Here is a 20,468-nt window from a genome sequence, read left to right as displayed (position 1 = left end):
ACTGCCAGACATGAAAATATTTAAGGACTATAGTGCAGGCTGTCTTGTTGAGAGGCAGTTAGGTGGCACAGTGGATAGAGTGCTGAGCCTGGAATCAGGAAGACTCCTCTTTCTGAGTTCAAATTTGGCTTCAGACACTTACTAGCTGTGTAACACTGGGCAAGTCATTTAACCCTGCTTGCCTCAGTTACCTCATCTGTAAAATGAGCTGGAGAAGGAAATGGCAAACTGCTCCAGTATCTTTGCAAATAAAACCCCAAAAGGGAACACAGAGAGTCAGACATGACTGAAAAATGATTGAATACATATGAACATGAACACATCTTATTGAACAAATGCTGTCTTCTTAGAGTTCAAAGGAAGGAGAGTTTAGCAAGGGCTGCCGTGTTTGATGGCAACCCAGACAATGACACAGCCTGAGCTATGTATCTCTGAGAGCAAAAGAATTGCAGAAGCCTCCCTACAGGGATGTTTATCATGGCCATAAAGGAATGACACATCCTGTAGGAAGTTGCTGCTGGGTCCATTGAGGAAGAAGCAGTCCCATTACATGATACAAGTAGGTAGCCTAATGGACAGCATGTTGGACTTGGAGTCAGGAAGAACTGAGTTCAAATCCCATTTCTGTTCATTGTCAGACCAAAATTAACACAAGCAGTAGAAATTCAATCCATACTCTGTTGCACCTCAGCCTCAGAGGCTGCATTGGGTGCACAATCATCTGTGAACAAAAAGTCATGTACCAACTCTCCCTCCACTTTAATCTTGGCTTGTAGCTTTTTCAAGTTATATAGCTTACCGATAGTGCAGTAGCTGACTTTGATGCTGTTTTTGTCCTCATTGAAGGCAGCTGACAACAAACATCTCTAAAAACATGCTTAAAAAGATGGGAGCAAGTCCTGCTTTACTCCATTGCTGACTGGGAAAGTGCAAGAGCATCAACCATTATCTAGAACCTGTGCAAGCATAGAACCTGGCACATAGTAAATGTTATAGAAATGCTCATTTCCTTCCTTTCTCTTCCTCTCCAAACACAACCTATTTCCACCCTTTTTTCTAACCGCTCACACTGAGCCTTCCCCTCCCGGTAACTTTCATTCTCAGTTAACTTTCAAATCCAGTGCCTAATCCAGGGCTTGGGACATAGTAGGCACCATATAAATGCTTATTCTCTCCCCCTTTCTCTTTACCTCTGAACAACTACATAGATGTCTTACCACTAAACAGTTACAGAAAAACAGGAAGCATGATATTTTTTTTAAAGTTTTAAGTCAGAAACCTAAGCCAGAGGCATGGAGGAACTTAAGTGTTTTCCGGAACACATGAATCACAAGGATTGTAAAAGTGAACTGAAGAGAAAGTGGTGTGAGAGCCCAGTGGAGAAATGAGCATACAAGAGAAGCTCCCGCTGCTGCTGCTGCCACTACCTTCACTCCTGCTATTCCTTTGCCCAATAGGTGAGTGAGGCAAATCATTAGAAAGTCCCTCTGGCAAGGGCAGGGGGAGAGGAGCCAGTGGCAGATTCTAGGAGGAAAAGCTAGGAACCGAGCTCCATACAGAACTTAGAACGGACCAGAGACAGATAGATCCACACCAGAGAAAAGAGAATATACTCAGAGAAGTCCATATGTACCTGGACTCAGACTCTGGAAACTGACTTGGCTTTGTGGAAGCAAGAGAAAGCTTTGGAGAGAAATACTGAGTGACCACCTTGAGCTCCTTGGAATATGCTCCAGTTTGTCAGTCTCTTTCTTAAAATGTCAGGCACCCAATAAACATTTGTTTAGTTCCTACTATGTGCCAGGCTCTGTGCTAAGGGCTGGGAATACGAAGAAAGGTGAAAGATAGTCCTTGTTCTTAAGGAGCTCACACTCTAATGAGGAAGAGAACATACAAACAACTGAGTACGAACAAAGCCATGGACAGGACAAATTGGAAATAATCGACAGAAGGAAGCTCCTAGAAATAAGAGGGATCAGGAAAGGCTTCCTGGGTTTTAACTGGGACTTGAAGGAAACAGGGAAGCCAGGATGCAGAGATTTCAAAAGGAAAGCATTGCAGGCTGGTGAAAGTGCTCAGAGCTGGGAAATGGAGTGTCCTGTGGGAGAACCAGTGAGGAGACTGGTGTCACTGGTCTGACCACAGCTGAGCCCAGTTAGGCAGTCAGAGTTTCCTCTGCCTCTCCTAAGGGAGCTTGAGAAGAACAATCTTTTTGGCTCCCATGTCACCCTATTGACTCTTTTTGGTTTCTTCATTCACACAGTTGTCTTAACTTATCTCTTTCATCTCATACCTGTAAATTTATTTTTTTAAACCTAAGTATAATTTTACATATATACAGGTATACATGTATACATACACACACATACACACACACACACACACACACACACACACATATATATATATACCTATGTGTGCCTAATGGTAGCCATCTCTAGGATGGAGGTGGGAGTAGAAGGGGGTAGGGGAAAGAAAAAAAAAAGTAAAAGAAGAAAAAGAAAAAAAATTTGCATGATAACTTTACTACATATTTAAAAGGAATTGCAAGTTGTACATAATAGATTTTCAGTTTCATGTGCAGTAATCTTTTTATTATACTATGTTATTGAAATGTTTGTTTTATTGCATAAATTAAAAATAAAATTAATTTAATTTTTAAAAAACCTTAGTATAGGACTTTACTTACACTTACTCTTAAGAATAGAACCATTTTTATCTAGATTATCTCAATTTACATCACTTTACATTTACACATTTACACATTACATTTACACTTATCTAGATTTACATCACCAGGGAACATAGGTTTCTATCACCTTCTGAATACACCTTCACTGAACTTTGGCATACTAGGAGTATTTGGGATAGAATCTTATGCCTTCATTTTTATAGAAGGGTATATTGAGTTCCAGAGAGTGGATGTGAATTGAAAAGACGTACAGCTTTTTAGAATTACAATCATTTTAATCGAAGGAAAGGGATTCACTCTTCCCTCTCCTCCAACCCCCATATCCAATTAGTTACCAAATCTTGTTGATCCCTCTTTCATCATATCTCTTGTATCCAGTGCTTTCTTTCCACTCAAATGATTGATGTTAGTCAAGGCCTTTGTCACTTGTAGCCTAGACTACTGCAATATGCTTCTAATTAATTAGTCTCCATATTACCATTTTCTTTCCTCTCCAATCAAGCCACCACACAGCTTCCATGATAATAAGAATCCTCATTCACTGGCCTGCCCATGCCACTCACCTGCTCAAAAGCCTCCAGTGGCTGGTGCCTTATTGACTCTAGGAAATAAATACAAGCTATTCACACAAGCATTTAAAGCATTTCACAGTTTGGCACCAGCCTTCCTTTCTGGACATCACACATCGCACTACTTCATGAATTCTAGATTCTGACCAAACTGGATTACATAGCCTTCCATTGCCTCTATGCCTCCTTGCCTTTGTCCAAACTACTTCTTGTGCTTAGAATGTTACTCCCTCCCCACCTCTTCTTCCAAGAGTCCTTGGCCTTCTTCAAAGCTCAGTTCAGGCACCATTTCCTTCAGGAAGCCTTTCCCAATTGTTAGTGCGCTCCTCCTCTTCAAATTATCTCGTATTTATTGGCCTATTTGTATGCTGAATCCCACCAAGAGAATGTAAGCTTCTTGAAGGAAGAGATTATTTTTCACTGTTTCTGTCTTTGTATCTCCAGTGCCTGTCACAGAGCTTTGTGCATAGTAGGAGCTTAATAAATAGTTGTTGAATTAAATATCATCCAATTCTATTTGGCCCATCATTTTAACATGTTCTTTTCTTTTTGTATCTGGCCTTTGTCGATCAACCTGTTATCATCCCCAGTTTTGTATCAATCAATCAGTGAACTTTCATTAAGCACCTACTATGTGCCAGGCATTATGTGTCATTTGCAAATTTGACAAACATGTAAATAATTCCATTCCTTTATTCAATGACTGATCTGCCACCTCACCTAGGCACTTATTAAGTGCTATTATTATGTGCAAGGTACATTCCAGTGAGTCAAATAATAAGTATTTATTAAGTTCCTATTATGTGCCAGGAACTATGCTAAGTGATGGTGAAAGAAAGAAAGAAAATAAGAAAGGAAGGAAGGAAGGAAGGAAGGAAGGAAGGAAAGAAGGAAGAAGAAAAAGAAAGAAAGAAACAAAGAAAGAAAGAAAGAAGAGAGAGAGAGAGAGAGAAAGAGAGAAAGAAAGAAAGAGAGAGAGAAAGAGAGAGAAAGAAAGAAAGAAAGAAAGAAAGAAAGAAAGAAAGAAAGAAAGAAAGAAAGACTTGTTTGTCTAGTTAGATCAAAAAGGAAATGAAATTAGTCTGTTCTTCTTGAAACCATTTTGTCCAGTGGCTACTACTTCCCTTTTTGTATGTTTATAAACATCCTTTTTGTAATGTATCCTAGAATGTTGTGGGGAATTGAATTCAGACTTGCTGACCTATAGTTTACAGAGTCTAAATTCAACCCCTTTTTTGAAGTTTATGATATTTGCTTTTTTCTTGTCCTACAATCACACTTTTCTCAACTCCATGGTCTTTCAAAAATCACTGAAAATATTTCAGTAATGGCATCTGCCAGTTCTTTCAACAGCTATCCCAGAATGTAATTCATTTGCTGAGAAGCAAAGTTAAAATGGAGTCATTCTGCTTTCTCATTTTCTTCCATTCTCATTTTTTCCATCCACTTGCAGAAACAGTGCTACTCCTTCTTTGATGTTTCTCCTACCCTTCTCATAAGTTAAAAAAAAAAACCTTTGTCATTGTCCTTACCACTCGTTACCAACTACAGCCAATTCCAGGCTTTAGTGCCTCTGACATAATTCTTCCAAGACCTTGTCACAGTGTTGTATTTAGATTCCATTACCTGCTCTTTCTTTTAGTTTCAATATGTCTTTTAAAAACTGAGCTTGTTCATGACTTCCTTGTGAAACCGCAATGGTGTCTTAAGACAGCTCCACCTTTTATTTCTCACCAGAATCATTTCTGTTTCAGCCTTCAATTTTTTTTCTACGTTGAATGTGATACTCTCTAAATAACTAGCTCGGTAGCTAGTTTGGGATTTTTTTCCCTTTCCTTCTTCATTTTCAGCCTAATAACCTCTTGATCAGGCTCCAGGCAAATATATATTCCTGGTACTCTACCTATGGTCAAGAGCCCCATCATTCCTATAATTTAATCCATAGTCTAGAAATCTTCTACTCTCAGATACCAACTTAGCTGTTCATTTCTCAAACTTACTTTCTCTTCTGAAACCCTACCTATACTAATGGAAATAACAATTGCCTCCCTAAAAATATTTAGTTTTTTTACCCAGGAATTCATAAACCTTACGTAACACATGACCCAGCCCTTACTATCCACCTACCCCCAAGACCTTGGGCTTATACAGACCAAGTCCAGTCCTGGGGACTTGACCCCAGGATGATCATTTTCTCTCTTTGGCTCACTAAACTCTGCCTTCAGTTTTATTCTGAGGAAATTTCCAAAGTAAAGTCTCCTAAATCTACATAGCAAGATTTTAATCTCCTACAGAGGCATAAAATATACAATATGTATATTGGGTATGGAACAGCTTTTATTTTGTTCCCCATAGAAAATGCCTCATAAGAGCCTAGAAACAGCTAAAACATGAAAGTGGCCTATTAGAGGGCCCCTGAAAGATCAACATGTTTTAGGGAATGAGATGCTAAGCTATCTTTTTCCATGGACTTGTACTATCTGAGTAACTCAAAGCAAAGCAGTATTAGTAAGGTACGGATTTCTTCCCTCCCTTTTCCCACCCAACCCCACCCCCACCCTCACCCACACCACACACACACACACACACACACACACACACACACACTGTGACTTTAGTCTTTCAATTATAAGGGAGTCCTCTATCAGCAATACTCTTCCTTGTCCAAGAAGCACAGTGTAGAAGAGATCTTCCTCTACGAAGCTGATACCTCAAAGCTCAAACTCAGAAACTCTCAACCATGAGGTTACTCATTTGGTAGCTTCCAAATCTGGTACTACCTAGGAAATTTCCCCTCTCTGGCTCAAAGGTTAGATTTGGGGATCACATTGCCAAGGGAACTCAAAATTCTCCATCATTCACAGTGAGTTTAGGGGTTCAAAAACAATGTCCATGAACTACTTTCTTAGACATAAACACAACAGCCTCTGTCATTTATCAATCAACTAGAGGACATGATTTGTTTGAAGCAAACTGAAACATCATAGTAAGAAAAGTCCTCTGCTGCATGCCTTGGCTGCAAGTCAGTGTTAGTTGCTCTTGAGGGGAGAGAAGGGAAGAGAGACCCCTTCCCCAACCATCTTAATTATACTCTAAAAGATAGCACAAGGAAAAGAAAAATAAGAATAGAAGGAAGGAGGGAAGATGAAAGAAAGAAAGAAAGAAAGAAAGAAAGAAAGAAAGAAAGAAAGAAAGAAAGAAGAAAGAGAGAAAGAAGAAAGAAAGAAAGAAAGAGAAGGGAAAAAGGAAAGAAGGAAGAATGAAAGAAAGAGAAGGGAAAAGGAAAGAAGGAAGAAAGAAAGAAAGAAAACTAGCATTTTAAAAATAATTATACTTTATCTTAACATTATTTTATAAAATTCTGAGTTCTGAATTCTCTCCCTCCTTCCAGCTCTTCCTCCACCCATTGAGAAGACAAGTGATATGATAGCAATTATACATGTGAAGTCATGAAAAATATATTTCCATATTAGCCATATTAGAAAAAAAAACAAGAAAAATAAAGTAAATGAAAAAATATGCTTCAGTGTGCACTCAGGGTGCATAAGTTCTATCATATTTCTTACCTTCTCAATAGAAGGGGAAGGGGAAGAATTTGGAGTTCAAAAAGAAATGTTAAAAATAAATAAATAATAATTTTTTAAAATGTTTGAAAATCAAGAGTTCATTCATTAGTTCTCTCTCAGGTTGTAAATAGCATTTTTCATCTAAGTCATTTGGAATTGTCTTGAATCATTGTATTGATCAGAATAGCTAATCTTTAACAGTTGATCATCATTACAATATTGCTGTTACTGTGTACAATGTTCTCCTAATTCTACTCACTTCACTTTGCATCAGTTCATATAAGTCTTCTCAGATTTTTCTGAAACCATCCCCTTCATTCCTTTTAGCACAATAGTATTCCATCATAATTATAAACACAACTTCTCCAGCCATTCCCCAATTGATAGGAATCCCTTCAATTCTAATTCTTTGCCACCATAAAAGAGCCTCTACAAATATTTTTGTGCCTATAGGTCCTTTTCCTTTTTCTTTAATCTCTTCGGCATACAGAGCTGGCAGTGGTATTGCTAAGTCAAAAGGTATATACAATTTTATAGTTGTTAGGGGGAATTGTGACTTCACAAAGTCAAAGTGGCAGAATTAAGGCTAGAACTCAGGCCTCTCGTTTTTTAGTCTTATATTCTATCCAATTCACCATCTTGTCTCCTGGTCTCCTAAAGACAGCTTCCTACATGAAGTCACAAAGTATAATCATTGTAGTATGGTGTCTAACATCTCTCCTGAGGGAACAGTATTCTACTTTTGCTTTCTCTCAGTAAAGCAAAAGAAACAAGAACAGAGACTCTAACCTTCAGCTCCCAGACCTGGGCATAATTATCTCGTCCTCTCTGTCTCTGAATCTGATAACAGTGTCCAGTGTCTCCCTGGCTTCTACTTCATGCCAGTGCCTTAGGGTGATGGTTTCTGATGAAGCCTTTAAGGGGAAAGAATCTTATGGGATACCATCCACTTTGGTTTAAATCTTGCATATGAGGAGATGACAACATGAGCTTGTGTTTTCCAGATTGCTTGTCTCTGTCTGGCCCCAGTGAGGTGAGAGGTATTGTAGGAGAATCACTGACTGTGCAGTGTTCCTATGAAGAAAACTATAAGACCGAAAAGAAAAAATGGTGCAAAGAAAGTTGGATATTTTTATGTAGAACAATTATGGATACTCAAGAATCGAAAGTGTCCATCAGAGACAATCCTGAAAACCACACATTCACAGTGACCATGAAAAACCTCACTGAAGCTGATGAAGGAGAGTACCAATGTAGGATTGACAAAGTTTCAGTGATATCAAATTCTCAGTTACTGTATTTGTTTCTCCAGGTAAGAGGAATATTTCTCCTAGCCCCCAGGACTTATGGAACCAAGAATTATCCCCCACATCCCACTCCCACAACTTAAGGCAGTAAAAACAATCCACAACTAGTTACTGGCAACTCCAGATAGTATGTGTGTGTGTATGCTTGGGTGCAGGTATTTTTACCTATTTATCTGTTTATCCATGGAGGTTGGGTATGAGTCCCAAAGTTGCTGAGGTCATTATCAATGGGATCCAGAAGACCTCCACTGCATTAGCTGTATTGGAGTGGCTGAGTCCTCCAGTCCCACTCTGTTCCCTCATATGCATGGACTGAGCTGGGAAACTTACCTAGAAGTGGCCCCGGTGCCCCTGGAACTGCTCTAGACCCCACCTCCATCCTGAAAGGCTGATGATCCCCCTGGGCGGGGAGGAGGGAGAGGAACATTATATCTAGTGTAGTGTGGTGTAACCATAATTAAGAACTGGGAGATGTTCCCTGGCTCTGAGAAGTCTTGGGCTCCAACTCTCATCCCAATTTTTATCTCCATGAAATTCCAAACCAAGCCATAATCTCTCTGCAAACCTTGATAGACCCAAGGATCTAGCCACCTCCTTTATTATGTGTTCAATCTTCTATTCTCATAACCACAAAGAAAACTTACATCTCCATAGAGCTTTAAGATTTTTGAGTACTTTCTCCCCTAGTGTTATTATACAGTAATTAATTGCGTAAGTATTATTATCCCCATCAACAGATGTGGAAGCTGAGTCTTAGAGTGTTTAAGTTACTTGCTCTAGGTCACCACCATAGCTAAAAAGCACCAGGAGTGGGATTCAAAGTCAGGCCTTCTAATACACTTTCCAATGCACCACATTAGGGCAGCTAGATGGCACAGTGGATAGAGCTCTGATCTTGGAGTCAGGAGGACCAGAGTTCAAACCCGGCCTCAGACACTTGACACTTACTAGCTATGTGACTCTGGGCAAGTCACTTAACCTCAATTGCCTCACTGGAAAAAAAAATGCACCACATTGGATCATATTGTCATGATGCAACAAAGGAAGAGGTTGCCTAGATCTCTTAAAGGGCCCATGCCACTGGTCACTGCACCATGAGTGATATATGCTGTTGCCAGAAAAGAAAAAAAAAAGGAATCAAAGTCAACAGAAAAGCTGTTCTGATCGCCTTCAAGGCTTCTCTGAAAACACTCACTGTTGACTTCTTCCCTACCATAACATCCAGTTCCTCCCTACTGAGTAACCCATCAATCTAGTGAGGGTTCTCTGCATAAGCCCTCTAACCTTCAACCCATCAGGCAAAGATTTAGAAGTAGAAGGATGTAGAACCTCGAGATGTATCTAAGTGGCCTTTTGCCTGGGTCTAGGTCAGAGGGTTTTTGTGTCTTGGATCCCTGTGACTGTCTGGTGAAGACTATGGACTCCTTCTTAGTAATATTTTTAAAGGTACAACATAAACCACAAAGGATTACAAAGGAAACCAATTGTATAGAAAATACAGTTATCAAAATAATTTTTAAGAACAAATTCACAAAGCCCCGATTAAGAACCCCTGATCTAGACATATTTTGTGGGGCTTGGTAAAAAGTAGCCCTTCCTGTTCCAGCAGATCTTAACCCTCAGAGTCATCTATCTGGCTGCTGTCATGAATCATAAACTATATAAAATGGAAATATACAAGTGTTTGCATGAGAAAACACAAAGGGACAATGCCTTGGACTTGATTTGAACTTTCCTTTTCCTAGCACCCACAGTGTCCTCAAATAGATATACAACCACATCACCAACAGATATGCCAGTGACAGACATAAATGAAATTGGTGAAGAGAAGACCTCAGAAGAGATTTCTGACACCATGCAACTCCCAAGGTAAGGATAAATTCATTCTCTCTCCCCAAAATCATCCACTTTTCTAAATGTCCCTGTTATTGTTAAAGGCATCACTCTCCTCTCAATTTCCCAGGTTTGCAAACTCAGCATCTTCTTTGACTCCTTACTCTCTTACACCAGACATATGATCAGTTGTCAAATCTTATCATTTCTACCTTCACAAAATCTCTTGCACACTTCCCCTTCTCTCCAATCACACAGCCTAGTTCGGAACCTCATCATCTCTCACCTGGACTACTGCAATAGTCTTCTAGTTGGACTCCCTGACTCTAATTAGATTCCTGGACTCTCTCCTCTCCAATCCATCTGCCAGGGTGCTCTTCAGTTTTGACGCAGTTTTGACCATGTCATTCCCCTGTTCAATAAACTACAGTGGCTCCATATTACCTCCAGAATCAAGTATAAGGTACTCAGTCTGGCATGAAGGCTCTTCACAATCTGGACCCTGTACTTTCTTTCCAGTTTGCTCATGCTTTACTCCCCTCCACACTCAATGATAGAGATTTAAGTTCATTTTCTATTCCTTGCACATAACACTCCACCTCCCCTCTTTGGGCCTTTGCATTGGTTTCCCCCATGTTTGGAGTATTCTTCTTCCTCACCTCTGCCTCTTGACATCCCTTGGATTTTTTCAAGATTTACCTCAAATGCTACTTCTACAGGAGACCTTTCCTGGTCCCCCCAGCTGCTAATGCCTTCTCCTCTAAGACTACCTTGCTTTTACTCTGTATATATCTTATTTACCCATTTATTTACAGGCTGTCTCCTGCATTCGAATGTCAACTCCTGAAGAGCAATGAGTATTTTTTTATATTTTTGCCTTTCTTTGTATCTTTAGCACTTAGCACAATGCCTAGTGTAGGTACTTAAAAAATTCTTACTAATTGATTGAATCATAAAACCATAAAATGTCAGAGGTAGAAGGGATCTTAGAGACTACTTAATGCAACCTTAACTTAAATTTACTTAGTTTGAAGAAAAAGAAACCCAGTCCCAGAGCTGAGGAAATTATTTTCCCTAGGTCACACACAACTATTGAGTTGCAAAGCTTGGATGAAGGACTGATTCTCTTAAACGTCAGTCCAACACTCTCTCTGCTACATGTCCCTATGTGGATAATACATTTATGTCCAGAACTGGGCACATACTTTTACTCTCATGAATGATTATCAAGGTTCACAGTTGTATCTTCACATTTCTGACATGTAATTGGTCTTATCCACCGGACTATACTTCTCCCCTAGTTGATGTTCAGATGGGGGGGCATTAACTGTGGATCACTTGCCCCTGTGGCAAATATAAGGCCGGACCCTAGCTCTACATTTGGTTATTAGTTAACAAGAGAGACTTATTAGTTCCCAATAAGTTTTTCTTTGCATCATTCTCCAAGTGTTGATTATAATCATCGGTACAGCTCTGGCAGCTCAGTTTTCCAAGTGCAGATGGAACTTGGGATGTGTGCCTGGACATGAAAGAGGGAGGGATAGAAGAAGGGATTAGACCATCGACTACTTTGGATTTTCTTTTTTTCACTAGATCTGGGATTCTTGACAAGCCTGGGATATTGCTCTTGATTCTGAGTCTCTTAATTATTTCATTGGTGGGAGCTGTGTTTTTGGCTTGGAGAATAATGAGACAGAAGAAGGGTGAGTGTGCTGCCCCAGGTCATGTTCTTTTTTTATTTTTTTATTTTTCTGTTAATTTTTTTCAATTATCTAGTATTTGTTGTCTCTCCCTTCCCTGCTCCTCATTCTATTAAAAAAAAAAACCTCGTAAGAGATATGCACAGTCAAGCAAAAAAAAAATACTCATATTGGTCATGTCCAAAAATGTGTGTCCATTAGTCCCATCACCTTTCTGTCATAAGGTTCTGTCATAAGATTCTTTATCACCAGTCTTTGAAATCATAGTTGATTAGATTTCTTAAGTCTTTCAGAGTTGTTCATTTTTATAATATTAATGTTTGAGTATAAATTGTTTTCCTGGTTCTTCTCACTTTATATCAATTCATATGAATCTTCCCAGTTCTTACAAAACATCTCCTTTATGATTTCTTATGGAGCAATAGTATTCCATTACATTCATATACCATAATTTGTTCAGCCATTACCAAACTAATTGGCTTGGATCCTAGTTTTTAGTTCTTTGCCACCACAAAACAAGACGATATAAATAAATATGTTTGTACATATATGACCTTTTCCTCCTTCTTTGATATCTTTGTTTTATAGGGCAAGTAATGGTATCACTGAGTCAAAGGGTTTTGTAACTTTTTTCAAATTGTTTTCCAGATACCCTGTATCTTTATCCCTCTGCTCCAACAGGACTCTCTATCCTTCCTCCTTCCTTCCTTAGGATGTATATCCAATAGTAAGCCACCTAAGTTTATTGGGCTCCTTGGTGCACTAGCAGTTCAGAGTGAGGTGGATGCTCTAACCACAGACCCTCTTTACTTCTAAGGCTCTCCAAAAAGAGAAACTCAAAACAAAAGCCATGGAAAGTTGCAAAGGAGGAACTTAGTTATCTTCAGAGAAGGAAAGAAATAGATCTTCAATATCTTTCACATGGCAAATTTTCCTTCCCCCTTCACTTCAAACACAGCAGTCTCACTCACATGCTCCAGTTTAAAACTGTATTTTTGGCCTTTGGGGAAGGAAATAGTCGGTTCTCGGTAACCTGTTTCACAGGCTGAAGAAGAATCATTTCCTCTGTTTGATAGCTGGGCTTATATCATTTTCCTCCAACTTCACTATTAATCACGTAGAAGTGTTTCTCATATCTCTTTAACTTCAGGGCATTGAGTAGCATGGGCACTTTTCTCTAAGGGCCCAATGGTCCCTTAACTCCCCTGTTTGGAAAAATTAGCTCTCAGTAAAGCTGCTAAATTCTTTTTTTTTTAAGGCAATTGGGGTTAAGTGACTTGCCCAGGGTCACACAGCTAGTAAGTGTCTAGTGTTTGATCTGAGGCTGAATTTGAAGTCAGGGCCTCCTGACTTCAGGGCCGGTGCTTTATCCACTGAGCCATCTAGCTGCCCCTAAAACTGCTAAATTCTTGATTTAGGGCTACAAGACTCCTACGTTAGTTGCCACCCTTGTTTTGCCCCAGGCCAGGGTCATAGTCAAGTAAACTTTGTCAACCCACCTGAAGTTTTTCATACTCAATTCACACTTACCTCCTCCTTCCTTCTGAGAATATCTTTTCTCTTTTCTGCCCCCCTAAGTCATCCCCAAGAATATTATTACTCAAAGACTGCCTCTTCCAGGAAGCCTGACTAGACTACCCTATTCAACTCTAGTCATTCCAATCACTCCAGTAAATCCTACCCAATGCTAGCTTATCCTGATCAGTAATAGAGGTGGTAAGTGGGGTGCAAGGCATAATCCTGAATAGAAGGTGAAGAGTCAAGTAGGGGACCCTATGATCTTTGATTAGATCTTTGTTTTTGACATAAACAGTGGCTGAGAGCCACAAAGAAGGAAGGCAGCAGCCTATGCACTACTCAGGTCCCTGAAGTTAAGAAGGCCCAGGAGACACCTCCAAGTGAGACATTGCAAAATTTGGGGGGGGAAATAAAATAGCTGTCCTTTGGCTTGTCAAACAGCCCCAAGAAGGCAGACTACTTCCTTAGGCGGCATAGTGTCTAGAGAGCTGGTCCTAGAATCAGAGGCCTGAGTTTATGTCTGGCCTCAGACACTCCCTAGCAGTATGACCCTGAGTAAGTCATTTAACCTCTGACTGCCTCAGTTACCTAATCTGTAAAATGGGAATAATAATAGTACCTACCTCAAAGGTTGTTGTGGTAAACAAATGAGATGTGTGGAAAGTACTGTAGAAATTTTAGTTATTATTATTATTTCCCCAAAAAGTACACAAAGAAAAATTCAAGCACGTGAGCTGTTAGGCTAAGCATCTGACCATTTCCTACCTTCCTTATTTCACAGTTGATCTATCTAGTCCAGGAAAAGCACTGTGAAAAATGAGGGACAATAGTTTAAGATGCATATGAACCTGTCTAAAATGGGCTTCGTATCTATTAATGTTTTCAATGTATATATTTTAAATATGTGGGTGAAATGCCTCCCTTTTTAGATCAGGGCCACTAGACATCAAGGATCCTATCTTTCCCTTCTGATTCCTTGTCACACCCAAGTTAGTGCATGATGCCACCTTGCCACCATCCCAAGTCCCAATGTGATACTCTGCCTATAGAATTAAGTGCATAGTCGTACCTGACTAGACAAGTTTGTGAACTACCCTTTACTCACCACAACTGCCTTTTAACCTGAAGTCCAAGAAGATAAGTTGTAGAGCAGGTGCCAGCTCTGTACTGGTAAAGAGAGTTTCCTCATTGAGAGTTCTCTATAACAATGAAATCATGAGTCCTCTCCAGGGGGAGATAGCAGAGTATACAGAAAAGAGCACAAGTACTGGTTAGAGAATCTGGTTTCATATCTACTTCTAACATTTACTTTTCATATGATCTTAGGCAAGTTGCCTACACCCCTCCCTCAGCCTTGGTTTCCTCAGCTACAAAATGAGGGGGCTGCACTAAATGGCCCAGGATATCCCATCTGGCTCTAGAGCCATGATCCTAAGGAGAAATAAAAAGAGAGCTCAGTCTCAGATTCTGCAAGGCACTGCTCTATGAAAATGGACATATTTCCTAAAGTGTAGATTGCCTCTGCCTTTCCTCCACCCTATCCTGCTTCTCCTTTTTCCTTTTAATTAATGAGTCCATTTCTGAGGTCATCCTTATTCTACACACCAAGCCAGCTGACTCTGAAGAAGACTATGTTCTCTTGGGCTGAAGAGAATAGAGCTGTTACATAAAGACACTGAATGTTCTCTCTTTCCCCTTCAATCTCCATCATCCTGACCCAGTTTACTCATCTTTCACCCTGACAACTCTCTGTGGTCTATGGAAATGACTCTGTGACTCCTAACCATCTTTGTTTCTTTTTAGCTGATGAGAAGTCCATGGTGTTTCTGGACTCTAATCAGGTAAGAGAAGCTATGGTCTGAGGGAAATTGAGATCCCCCTCCTCCATTCTTTCTCTGATAAGGAAAGAGGCAAAGAATGCAGTTATATAATGTCCCATGGCACAATGGAATCTTTATTTTGATCCATTCCTGTAGAGAAGTGGTATGGCCTAGTGGATAGAAGGCTGGCCCCAGAATCAACATATTGTCTGCATGACCCTAGGCAAGTCAGCCTTTCAGGGATCTGAGCATCTGTAAGACTCCATGTTGCAGATCTGACTCAGTAAAGAAAGTTCGTTATACTAATGCAATCACAGGCCCAGTCTTTATTCCTATGTCTAACAAAGAAGATGTGGCAATAATTCCCAATCAGGGGCCATAGGCATTGTGCTCAGGGGCTCTGGTTACCACCTTCCTCTCTTACTGTAAGAGAAGTCTGCAGATAAGGGATAACAATATAGCTAGGCTTTTGCCTAGTCAGATAGGAACTCGGGTGAATTTGGAGGCAGGACACAAAGGCTATGAGAAAGTGTAGAGGGCATTCAGAGAGAGAGTCAGTAGGCAAAGAAGACTGGGTCAGCCAGGGGAGGAGATAATCCTCAATGAGAATTCTGGGTCTGGTATTTACATGGTACTGTCCAATGTGCTGACCAGCCCGTCTGTTGCTCCTGAGCAGCCAAACAATGAACCTTGTTACTCGAATCTGGAGCTACAGGAGAGACCCTCGAATCAGGATCCTCTTACCCAAAGCAATCTAGACGTGGAATTCAGCACTGTGGTAAGTACTGGAGTCTTCCTCTCTGTACATATGTCCTACAATGACTCCCATTCCCAGTACTAAGGATTTTGAAGACATCTTGGGAAAGGCAATATCAACAAAACGGTGAGCAAGTTTGATGTCATGGACTGGAGTCAGCAGCCTTTGCTGTAGCCAACACAAGATTTTAAAAAAACATAGTAAATTTGGATTTTTGCCACATACAAAGTCCCTTATTGGGCTTAGTGTCCATGCCTTAAGAAGTAACTGGGATTGGGGATTGAGTTATAGTATCAGTGAGGAAGGGTGGAAGTGGCTAAGGAATACAGTCTTGCCCGTGGCTTAAGAATGCCAACACATAGTCCTGTTCAGAGATATCAGTGTTCCTGTGTGTTTAGGTTTTTTATTGTTGTTCTTAAGTTTTCGTTTCTTTTTTTTTTTTGCCTAGATTCACTTTGATATCTGACTTTCTTTCAAGTTCAACTTAAGTTCTATCTAAGAACAGGGTAGATCACCTACATAGATCTAGGTCTAGAAGAGGGCCTTAGATGCCATCTAGATCAACCCCATCACTTTTCAGATAAGGAAAGTGAGGCCTAGACAGGTTAGGTGGATTGCCCAAGATCTCACACTGATAGTAATAGAAGTGGGATTTGAACCCAGGTCCTATAATTCCAAATCCAGCCCTCTTTCCACTGTATCATGCTTCCTGATTCCCTCTGAAGTAGGTACCCTACAATTGAAGCAAATATCCTCAAGTCAAAAAGCATTCATTAAGTACTTTCTATGTGCTAAGCACTGGGAATGCAAATACAAGCAGAAAGAGTCCCTTACTTGAAGGTGCTTATATTCTGATGGGGGAAGGCAAAACATAAAAAGAAACTGAGAGGGTGAAAGTGAAAACCCAACTCTAAGCCTGAGGTGGGTGGCAGGATGGGAAGAGTATGGTAGAGAAAATTCAGAGCACCGCCTAGAGAGGAAGGAAGATATGGCTGACCTGGTGCCCTCCTTAAATGGAGGTTCTGGTGGAGCAGGTCAATCAGAGGGAGATGCTGCAGAGGTAGAGGGTGCTTCCAATGTATGAATTCCAAGGGTTCTTGGAGTGAGCTTCCAGGAGGAAGAGGTTCTGGAGCATAGTGGGAGAAGTCTGGATAAATTCTGGAAAGGAATAAAGACCTCTTTTAAAATACCCAGATTCATGGGTAAAACTTTTGGGAGGGTGAAAATTCTGGGAGTTCATGACACCATATGTCATGTTATAGAGGGTCAAGCTTTAGAGAATAGTGCTGCACATTGATCCTCCTTATGCCAGAAAATATGGACTACAGCCCTCCTGAAATGACTTACATAACAGCATGGGATTCCCCAGTGCCATTGTTTCTGCACCAGGAAGAGGATAAAATCACTTTAAAGTCAAGGACTTTTACACCAGAGGTGTGGTCTTCTATCGCTTCTGTACTCCTAGTCGGCAAAAAACAATAATGGCATTTCTAGTCCTAACTCTCAGATAGGGACATTCTTCCAGGTCATAAATAGGGAGTCATGGAGGTGTTCTTTCACCCCCAAATTGGTTATATCCAACGCCTGACTGGCACAATCTGGCTATACTTCTGCATGTAGAACAATCAGTCAATAAAAATTAATTAAGGACCTGTCATGCACCAGACATTGTGCTAAATGCTAGGGATACAAAGAGTACTTAAAAAAATACAAAAAGACAGTCCCTGCCCTCAAGGAGCTGTCAATACAAAGGGGAAACTACGGGAAAATAATTAACAGAGGGAAGGTGTTAGAATTAAGATGGCATTAGGAAAAACTTCCTGCAGAAGGTGAGATTTTAAAGGATCTCAAGAGAATTTTGATTCCTTAAATCAAGGGATATAAGGGATCTTTAAAGGAAGATGAGACTTAAAGAAAGCCAAGGAAACTAGGTAGGTAGGATAAAGAGGGATGGCATTCCAGGTATGGAGGATGGCCCAGCCAAGAAATGGAGTGTCTTGTTTATGGAACAACAAGAAGGCCAGCGTAACTATATCAAAGAGTACCTGGCAGGGAGCAAAATGTAAGAAGACTGGAAAGGTAGGAAGGAGCTGGGTTAAGGGCTTTGATAACCATGCAAAGGATTTTGTATTTGATCCTGTAGGTGATAGGGAGCCACTGAAATATATGGAGCAGAAAGATGACTTGGCCAGACTTGCACTTTAGAAAAATCATTTCGGTGGCTGAATGGAGGATTGATTGGAGTGAGGGAATGGGGAAGTGGTGGGGGAGGGAAGGATGTGGCTGGAAGATCTACCAGCAGGCTTTTGTAATAGTCCAAGCATGAGGTGGATGAAGTCCTGCACCATGGCTGGCTGTATCAGAGGAGAGAAGGGACTGTATTTAAGAGGTATTGCAAAGGTGAAATTGGTAGGTCTTTGCAACAGATTGGAAATGAGGGGTGACAAATAGTGAGGATTTGAGGATGACAACTAGGTCACAAACCTGGGTGACTGGGAGGATGACGGTATACCTCACAGTAATGGGAAAGTTTAGAAAGGTGTAGGGCAGGGATGGAGAACCTGCAGCCTCGAGGCCACATGTGGTCATCTAGGTCCTCAAGTGTGGCCCTTTGACTGAATCCAAACTTCATACTTCAAATCCCCTTAATAAAAGTATTTGTTTGGTAAAACTTGGACTCAGTCAAAAGGCCACACCCAAGGGCCTAGAAGGCCACACGCAGCCTTGAGACCACAGGTTCCCCAGCCCTGTGTACGGTTTAGGAAGAAAGGTGACAAGTTCAGCTTTGGACATGTTGAGTTTAAAATGGCTTCAACTAGACATTTAGTTCAAAAGGTATGAAAGGAAGTTGGAGAATATGAAACCGGAGGTCAACAGAGAGGTTAGGGCAGGATAGGTAGATTTGAGAATCATCAGCATAGCAAGGGCAATTAAGTTACATGGTTATTGATGAGATCACCAAGTGAAATAGTACAGAGGGAAAAGAGAAAAGGGGCCAGGATAGAACCCTGTAAAACACCTACAGTTAGTGGGTTTGACCTGACGAGCATCCAGTGATGGAGTACTCTAGAGTAGTCTCACCCTATTGCTTCCCTACATGAGATTCCTTCTGGATGGAGGGCTAGGGTATTCTCCTCATGGTACAGCTGAGAAAACTGAGATACATAGAGGTTATATAATTTGCCCCAATATCACAACTAGTCAGAGATGAAGCTTGAAACTAACCTAGGAGGCCTCATTCCCAGTGCTCCAGAGGGACTTCCCTCCAAACTGCCTACTTGATAACTCAAGAAAGAAACACCAAATTAGATTCTAATTAATCTTATCATAGAACGGAAAGGTGTAGGGCAGAGGTGAGGAACCTGCAGTCTCAATGGTTTCTAAGTGAGGGGCTTTAGAACCTTTCATTTTGTGTACATTTCTAACTCTTCTATAGCATGTGGGCTGGGGAGAGAAGGTGGTGAAAATTGAGAGTGATAGGTTCCTGTGCTGGAAAGGGAAAGATGTGAGGGAGGGCTTTCAAAAATAGCTTGACAGGGATAATGATGAGAGATGAGAAGAAAAGAAGGGCAGAAAGCTCAGAGACAGGGACTGTGAAATTTCGACTCCCAGGCTCAGGTTAGGAGTTTTGCAGAATTGCTGTCCCAGAAATGGGTGCTGATTCAAATAGGGATTCCTAAATTTGCCTCTACCTTAATCCTTCACTGGCAGTGTGATATTGGGACAAGTCACTTGACCTCTCTATATGTTCCCTCACCTACCCCATCTGTACTATGTGACTCCTCTCCTACTCCAACTCAGTATGTCCATCCAGCAGTTGCTTTGGCCAAGGGACTAATGAGGACAAGTAAGGTTGTGTCTGTAACATACTTTGTTATCTGCCACTTACAAGTGAAGGATAGACATAGATGGGTTAAGGAAAGGGCATGGGATATATGAGGAGGGACAGTTGTATCAGCAATCTATCTCAGAAAAAGAGCCAGCACTTCTGGGGAAATCTCTGGTAGCACATCAGTGATGTCTTATGGGGAGAAGTCTGAAATAGGTCATCCCTGTTCTCACTGTCCATAGGTGCTTGAGAAACACTGCTCTAAGCTGATTGTTCATTTCTCCTGTTCTCTCCTTCCCCTGACCCCCTAAATATATTCCCTTTCTCTCTACAGATTGATTCTCAAAAACAGTCTGTTACATATGCCATCTTAACTTTTCCCATGGACAACCAGAGCACAGCTTTGGAGACACAGGAGTACCCAGTGGAGAAAACAGTGTATACTACAATAATGAAGACATAGGCTGCAACCCTCTGGCCTCCTGCACTGAAGGCCAGCCCTTTGGATAAAAACATAAATAAACATCTCTCTTTTTCCCAGGTCTTTATATATCAATTTTGTATTGTAATGAGGTCTCAGAAATAGTCATGTGGCACATACAAATAATTAACTAAATTAATTAAATAATTAAAATAAGTAATTAAAAGAGTAACTGGTGGGAGTGTGGGAAGAGGAGAACTTCCATCTGAGATCCAGGCAGAATGAATGATATATGAAAAGGACAATCCATACTGGGATCAGAAGACTAGGATTCAAATCCTGTTTTTTTTCTGACTCTGACATTGGTTATTCAATGGAACCTCTTTAAGCCTCAATTTTCTTACCCATAAAATAGGACTGATAACATTTACATTAACTATAATAGTATCTAAATTA

At 40.6% G+C, this 20,468-nt stretch overlaps 1 protein-coding gene across 2 annotated transcripts; it reads left to right on the top strand.

Annotated features, from left to right (window-relative positions):
* The first annotated feature begins 1,265 nt into the window (after nt 1-1,265).
* On the top strand, nt 1,266-20,131 carry LOC110198454 (uncharacterized). 2 transcript variants are annotated; one of them, XM_020972739.2, is made up of 6 exons: nt 1,266-1,457; nt 9,880-10,003; nt 11,561-11,670; nt 14,989-15,026; nt 15,682-15,783; nt 19,926-20,131. In XM_020972739.2, the coding sequence occupies exons 1-6, from the start codon at nt 1,385-1,387 to the stop codon at nt 20,052-20,054; spliced, it is 576 nt and encodes a 191-aa protein (XP_020828398.1). In that variant the 5' UTR covers nt 1,266-1,384; the 3' UTR covers nt 20,055-20,131. The 2 variants fall into 2 exon arrangements, with proteins under 2 accessions (XP_020828398.1, XP_020828399.1); XM_020972740.2 differs by lacking the exon at nt 1,266-1,457 and adding an exon at nt 8,049-8,139.
* The last annotated feature ends 337 nt before the right edge of the window (nt 20,132-20,468 follow it).

Source organism: Phascolarctos cinereus, unplaced genomic scaffold (assembly GCF_003287225.1).
Source record: "Phascolarctos cinereus isolate Bilbo 61053 unplaced genomic scaffold, phaCin_HiC Scaffold_5;HRSCAF=322, whole genome shotgun sequence".
NCBI classification, from domain to species: Eukaryota; Metazoa; Chordata; class Mammalia; order Diprotodontia; family Phascolarctidae; genus Phascolarctos; species Phascolarctos cinereus.
This window is presented reverse-complemented; position numbering and strand designations above follow the sequence as displayed.

What these genes read in the sequence shown, in the direction of transcription:
- LOC110198454 (XM_020972739.2), top strand. Translation starts at nt 1,385, where the DNA reads ATGAGCATACAAGAGAAGCTCCCGCTGCTGCTGCTGCCACTACCTTCA. An exon ending in TGTTTCTGGACTCTAATCAG is followed by an intron (nt 15,027 to 15,681) that starts GTAAGAGAAGCT and finishes GCTCCTGAGCAG; the next exon opens with CCAAACAATGAACCTTGTTA. An exon ending in ACGTGGAATTCAGCACTGTG is followed by an intron (nt 15,784 to 19,925) that starts GTAAGTACTGGA and finishes TTCTCTCTACAG; the next exon opens with ATTGATTCTCAAAAACAGTC.